Genomic DNA, 7451 nt, shown 5'->3' with positions numbered 1-7451 from the left:
ATATGAGCTATGCTAAATGTTGCGAAGAATTTGCTCACGAAATTTTACGAATACGCTTTTATATTACATTTTTGTGAATTTACTTCTTTAATAATTTTCATGTTACATACTTTTTTTTATATAATTATAATTAGATAGAATGGAAATAATAAAAAAGATTATGTGTTCTATAAAGATAAAATCCACCGTCATAGCTCATTCTAATTGCTAGTCTATGAAGTACTAAAAGCTAGATCACTTTATCTCATCTCTAATAAACATTTTAAATATTGATGATGCATTTGAAAATCACACTTGTTCTTTAAATATTTGTTTTGATATATACATCATTTTGAAAACAGAGATTTTAAAAACAGAGGTTAATTAATTAAATAATACAAGTGATGCATGCATATAATACATTCGTGAGAAATTCGAGATATGTTATTTCGTAACATTAAGCATTATATATATATATATATATATATATATATATATATATATATATATATATATATATATATATATATATATATATATATATATATAATATGCAATGCTTGATAATAGATATTTTTCTCATAGTATTTACACTTATTCCTTTCACTAATAAAAGAACGCAATTTGAGATCTAATATTGACTACAATATGTAATCCTTGTAAAGGATGAGCAAAAACTTTTGTCATCTCCAAAAAATGATTGCTTCGCATCATTTGGCTCATTGCCCTAACCAATGTTCATGTCTAAATATAAGATATGGCCTCAATAGTGCAAACAAATCTCTCACCCATGTATAAACAATTATTTTTTTAATAAATAATTTATATCTAGCAGAATTCAAATATGAGACTTTGAGACGAACATACTATCAATACCCAAGTCTTCACACACACACACACAATTGAACACATCTAAATTTCATCGAAAACGGAAAACAAACAATCGTCGAAACCTAAATGTTTTCCACAAACCAGATTGAATTGAACAAATGTCGGGGGGGCAACTAAGCCTAGTGAGATTTAAAATGGTATTTTTGTCAACGAGTTATTTTGCTAATCACAATTTCCAACGGATGGTTCAAATAACTTCAATAAGGAGCTAACGGAAAAGGGAAAACATGAAATTCCAACAAATAACCCATGAATCGGTATCTTTGTGATAAACTTATAATTCCACATAAAACAATAATAAGCAGAATAAGCTCTATTTCTATTAAACATACATTAAGTGGAATATTTTGACTATCGTCTATAAATTTAAATAAGAAAAGAAAACAAAGTAATAGTCAGAAAAGTGTGAGTGCTTGGTCTAATAACAGATATAACAGCCATAGTACATGAATTCCCAACAATATTGGGAGTGCCAAGCTCTACAGTGAAATGTCCTAATTTTCCTAACAAAAAGAAGTGAAATATTCAAACCCCGCATAAAAATAAATATGCATGCCCCAATGTGCCAGCCATCTGCAGAATACAGGAAGTGTTTTTCAGTAATTTATTGAAGAATTGATTTAAGATAAGCAAAAGACAAAAATAGAGCAGAAAGCTAAAAAAGTGTAAACCTATTAATAAGAATTGCTATATAGTAGAGAACACAATACTTGATTCTAATAATTATAATAACACATGATTTTTATTATTTAAATAAAATGGATCTATACAATATTTACATAATTTCAGACACATAAATGAACATAACCTACACATTATTCACAACATTGAATCACATCTCATCTTCAAAAACATTAATATTGCATATCAGTGATTTCTTGAATCCTACCACATGATGGCAAAACAGAAATAGGGTAGGAAAAGTGATGCTAATTTTTTTAATACTGATACTCCATCTACATGTGCCAGCAGGAATGTCAAGCCATTCCAGAGTGTCCGACCATAAGGTCACAAAAGAAAATCCTAAAATATTGTTAATACTGCAATAGGCGTCATGTTGCTAAAAGAAGTTTTATCTAATCTTACAATTTAGTGAATCAGATCACCAATCGTTGTTTTACTGAGACATATGTTACATAAAAGTGGGATGACCACATTTAAGATCACATGAGGCATCCAAGGGTGTTCAGTTAAACGGCCAAAACAGTTAAGATCACATTAGGCATCCAAGAGTGTTCAGTTAAACACCAAAAACAGTTTTCATCCTTAAATTAAATCTCACTCCACATGAGGCATGATGATGTAAATAAAATTTAACTTGCTAAATCAAAAAACCAACGGGACAAATGAGTTCATTGGGTTTTTTACAAAGCAAACCAATATACATGATAAAACCAGGTTTCAGTCTTCACATCCATAATAATAAAAAAGTCATTGAGTCAATAATGGAAAAGGCATACCTAAACTTCTCTCCGAAAAAAATAAACCAGGAGCCAACTTCATGTTATCTACTTGTCTGGATGACCTCGCTTAGCTTTACGACGAGCATGGTGGGTGTTTCCACTTCGAGCAGGTTTAACCGCCTTTTTGCTACTGCAGACCATAAAACATTTGTAACTACATTATCTTTTTTTCAATAAAAATACAGCTTGAAATAGCTAGAGATGGTGCATATATCAACAAAAAGCAAATCAGTATGGATTTCAAAGAAAGAGCAAATAAGACTAACCCGAAAATGGCTGAAAAAACTCTAGCTAGTAAAATTATAGGCAAGGCCAAAAGAGCAGAGGCCTGCAAAATTTCAAATTGATATGTTTGTCAAATCACTTAACCATATTTTAATTTTAATACTAATATTCAAGATATAGAATATCCTTCGATACATACCGCAAACCATTCCAATTCTTTTGTAGCAAGAGGTCTAGTAAGTTCGTGTTTTTTCAGTGTCTCCTGGACAGTAGCTTGGACCTTAATAACAAAAGATAACTCAAGATTCAGAACTAATAGTTTCCTATTAAAGAAAATAGTTATTCAAGATTCAGAACTAACAAGAATTTCAGAGAATAAGCAGAGTCATGGAAGCAGAAATATATCAATAGCATAAAAATAGTTTCCTATTAAAGAAAATAGCTATTCAAGATCCAGAACTAACAAGAATTTCAGAGAATAAGCAGAGTCATGGAAGCAGAAATATATCAATAGCATAAAAATAAAGCCTGAAACCTGGCTATGATATGCAGTGGCTGATTCCAAGAAATTCCCATAAGCATGAACAACCTTCTTTGTGTAGGGCTTCAGAACTACTTGTACTTTCTCGACGTGAGGCTTAGCGGCAGTAGCGACCTGATCTATGTATGGCTTGCTAAACTTTCGAACTTCCTGTCAACCAGTTGAGAAGACCTCAAGAAAAACATAAACAAAATAACCATATAGTTCAATGAATAAACTCATACCTGATAATAAGGGTCTACACATTCTAATCCCTTGTTTAAGTGGGGAGTAAGTGCATCCTTTGAGGACTTGTAAACTTCAACAGTCTTTGTAGTCAGTAGTTGAACATGAGGATCAACCTTTGTTTTCACCACAGACCAGTGTTCATTCACAGTTGGGATCCATTTCTTCAATCAAAAACAAGAAAGAGTGAGAATTGAGAAATAACATAATCTAAATTGCCTAAGAATTTAACAAACCAGGAGCTTCTTACAAATGTTGAAATTCCTAAATGGTTAATAAATTATCAGGACTAGGGGCAAAACAAACAAATTGTGGCTTAAGAAAATCTGTCATCTAGACATAGGGTGGCGTAATTGCAGTATTTCACAGATCAAAAGTAAGAAAAATATAAATGAAGGGCTTACAGTTTTAACTGTTTCCAAATGAGGTTCAGCCCACTTTCCAGCTTGTGCCTTTTTCTCTAGGGCCTAGAATACATAGCAAAAGCATAAAGATACAAAATCAATAGGACTTGCTTGTAGTGATAAAGAATAATTAAATCTTGATTTGTAATTTACTAAAGTGGTTGAAGGAATAACACAAACAAAAAGACTGAGCCAAAATCAATGCTCTATAGTACCTTTTGAGTTATCACTTCCAATAGAGGCTTCCCATGTTCATTCCAATGAGTCTCAACCACAGACTAACAAAAAAATTAAAATTCTCAGAACTTGTGAAGAAGGCTGTTCTAACAAATGTCGCATGTTATAGAACAAAAACTCACCTTACTACGAAGGTAGTGTACAGCAAGCCAAGGCGGAAGCCAAGCACCGTGAGTCTGATCATTAAAACGAGTAAGCACCAATTAGTAAAAGTTGAAAATCTCAATATACCTTGCCTCATACCTTATTTTTATTGTAAAATTTGAAATCAGGAATAGAACCAATGAGTTACAATGTAAGGAAAAAATTTGCTACGTGAACTATTATTTAGAATTGAGCAAAGCCTCCTACATTCATCTATATACCAAAAAATATTTACATGAATTAAAACAATTCTTCAGTTTCAGATTGAAGCCACACTATTGCTGATTACCGTATATTATTTTGAAGGATTTCTCATGGCTAACATTTTAAACACATGTACTAAGAATAACATGGTTTCGGGGATCAACTAAATCATTACCTCGCTCAGCTCTTTTGCTCTGTAAGTTGCCTCTAGCTTTGCCTTCAACATTTCTTCCTAAACAAGAATATCAATTGATAAACAATAAACTTCCATCAAAATCATCACCAAGAATCTTGCACAACATTGACAAGAAAATTGATGTAGTCGTAGTCTCACATACCTCAGCAACTTTAAGAGCGCGTTCAGTTTTGCGGATTTGCTTCTTCTGTTCCTCGTTTATCTTTTGAATCTGTGGAGAATACAGTACTCAAGTTACATAATTCCTAAAACGATTATGTTTTGATGATAACTTGACACAATTAAATGGCTAGAGGTGATTATGTTTTAAATAGAAACAATGATAACATCTTAATTTTATTTTTTGTTAGTGAATAGGCCCATGGAGGTCGTGACAACTGCACTTTTGGCTAGTGACGATGATTAAGTACAACAGCAATGACTCAAAATAAGCAATGTGAATGACCTTTGAAAGTGGTAGTGGTGGGAGTGCAGTAGTAAAGATGGACGTAATTTATCATATTAAAAAAATTGGCAGAGGTAACTTTAGAGGATGTTGATCATAATCAGAAAACTGTTCATAACCCAGCAACTTTCAAGTGTTTGTTAAATAATAGCTATAGTGGCGCTGATATAGCATAGCAGAATTTGAACAAACTGCTATTGTTCAGCGATATACGATTCAGTACAAAATGTTGTCAAATGGCAGGACTATAGCACTGTTGCATAGCGGAGTATGAACAAACCACTACTTTTCGCTATTGATAACAATGCTTTCAGTAGAAACCATCAAGGGAGGAAAAGAAAAGATACATTAATAAATCAAAGAGGAAGATGCCCTTCCTGTTATGAGCATTGAACATGACAAGGTTTGGTTATTGATAAGCATCTCATTTTACAAAAACAAGAGAAATGAAAAGTGAAAAATAACTAAACTAAAGTATTTTTCAAATAGCAAACTAAGTTCCATGAATCCAAACAGAACAATTGTAGATAAAATCATCTTTTGCAATAGTGCATACATGTTAAACAAGAATAAGAACTAGTCATGAAGAACAAACTTGATATTTATTTTAAAACAGAATTGAACAGTCTAGCCAAATGTACAACTTACCTTCTCTAATTTTGAGTTCAAAACAGGAATCTTTTTCTCTAATTCATTTACCCGAGTTTCCCAGGTCCCTTTCTCGCTGTTTTGCGTGTCAAGTTCACTTTTAAGCTTGTCCACCTGCATTGAAAAAATTCAGAGTATGCACAAAAGAATCATAATCATATACATAATACACTAACTAGCTCATTCATACATGACCTGCTTCTGTAGTTCATCAGCACGTGCATTAGCCTTTACAACCCGCTCCTCAGCATCCAATGATCCTTTTTTCTGAAAGAAAATGAATTTTGAAGGGTTTAAGCAAATAACAAATGACATCAAGATGTGAGTATATGATCCCAACTAATAAGTGATTCCGAATTGCTCCAAAAAACAATAGAAATATGAAAACCACAACATTTACTACTCCCTCCGTTTCAAAATGACTTTCATTTCAACGCACCTTATACATTTCTTGAACAAATTTACACACATCTAAAAGAGTTAAACATGTATTGAAACAAACGGAACAATGTTATTAATGAAGAATTAAAAACATTAATTTTGGTTAGAATATTTTAAAGAGATGGTTAAATGAAACTCGAATATATATGTAAAAATATATATGTAGCAGAGTCAGTGTCCTACATACTTAACATTATCAGTGTCGAGGAGTATCAGTGTTGTGTGCATGTCAGAGTCTATGTTTCATAGAGATAAACACTTATTACTAACGCATGGAAAATCCCTAATTAGAAATTTCTGCCAATCATGTCTAATCTAAAGTCATCTCACCTGGAGAGAATCGACCTCATTCTGCAACGACTGAATAGCACTAGACCTATCATTGAAAAGCTTTTCTTTCTCTGCTATTATCTCATCCTTCTTCTTCAATTCCTGAGACTTCTCACTGATTTGAGACTCTTCAAAATAAAAACCAACCACAATAACACATATTAGCCACAAAAAAACAAATCACAAATACAAAACTTCCTAAAATTGTACATTAACAACCACAACCACCACAAGCTTTTTTTCAAACACAAAAGTCTCATCAATAACTGCAACTAATTCAAAACGTAAAATCACAAATCACAAGCACACCGATTCATAATAATCAACAAATCCAATCCAAAACTTAGTTTCATCAACCAAACAGTGCAACTAACTACTAAAATTGAAAACCGATAAATCGAACAAAATCAAAAAGTGCGAGAAACTAAAAAATCAGACCGAGAAATTGGATCTTGGTGTTAAGTTGATCTAATTGGATCTTGAGAGCAGATGAATCAGAATCCTCGATTGAAACGTCGGCTTCGGAACTACCGATGACGAAAATTAGGGCAACGGAAAGAGCGAAGACGAAAAGCTTCGAAGGCGCCATGAGAATCAACGCACGCTTTGCCGCCAACAAAGCTTCGGGAAGAGAAGACGCAAATTAACTGGTTTTCTGATATTTATCACAACACCATTACTGAAAGAAAACCAAAGGGTTGGGTTTTGATATAGGGAAGATTTTCGTTTTTTTTCCTTCGATGTTTTGAATTTATAAAAAAAAAACTTGAGTAAATAAATAAATGATTAAAAAAAAAAAAGAAGAGGATATAATAAAGGTAGGTGGTTGCCGTTGGTTGATTCAATTTTGTAAAGAGAGTGTCGAGTGGATGAGCCAGATGAATATAATCTAATCGAATCAAAAGTAATTGAAATTATTATAATAATATATTAAAAAAGTGAGATCTAAACATGTGGCAAGCGAGGTCTATCAAAATTTAATTACTAATATTCTCAACAACTGGAGTATTTACCAAAAAAGATATTCAACAGAAAAATTTTAAATGTGAAATATTCAGAGTCAAAAAAGCTATGTGAA

The 7451-nt window shown here is 32.3% G+C and overlaps 1 protein-coding gene across 1 annotated transcript; it reads right to left on the bottom strand.

Moving 5' to 3' along the window:
• Positions 1–1203: 1203 nt before the first annotated feature.
• Positions 1204–7186, bottom strand: LOC131660036 (uncharacterized). The gene is made up of 15 exons (XM_058929150.1): positions 6812–7186; positions 6374–6501; positions 5798–5869; positions 5603–5716; positions 4652–4720; positions 4489–4545; positions 4088–4141; positions 3944–4006; positions 3729–3791; positions 3324–3488; positions 3094–3249; positions 2758–2838; positions 2600–2661; positions 2331–2463; positions 1204–1443 (listed from the first exon to the last, which is right to left on the bottom strand). The coding sequence occupies exons 1-14, from the start codon at positions 6960–6962 to the stop codon at positions 2379–2381; spliced, it is 1320 nt and encodes a 439-aa protein (XP_058785133.1). The 5' UTR covers positions 6963–7186; the 3' UTR covers positions 1204–1443; positions 2331–2378.
• Positions 7187–7451: the final 265 nt, after the last annotated feature.

The sequence above is a fragment of the Vicia villosa genome, linkage group LG3 (assembly GCF_029867415.1).
Source record: "Vicia villosa cultivar HV-30 ecotype Madison, WI linkage group LG3, Vvil1.0, whole genome shotgun sequence".
NCBI lineage: Eukaryota > Viridiplantae > Streptophyta > Magnoliopsida > Fabales > Fabaceae > Vicia > Vicia villosa.
This window is presented reverse-complemented; position numbering and strand designations above follow the sequence as displayed.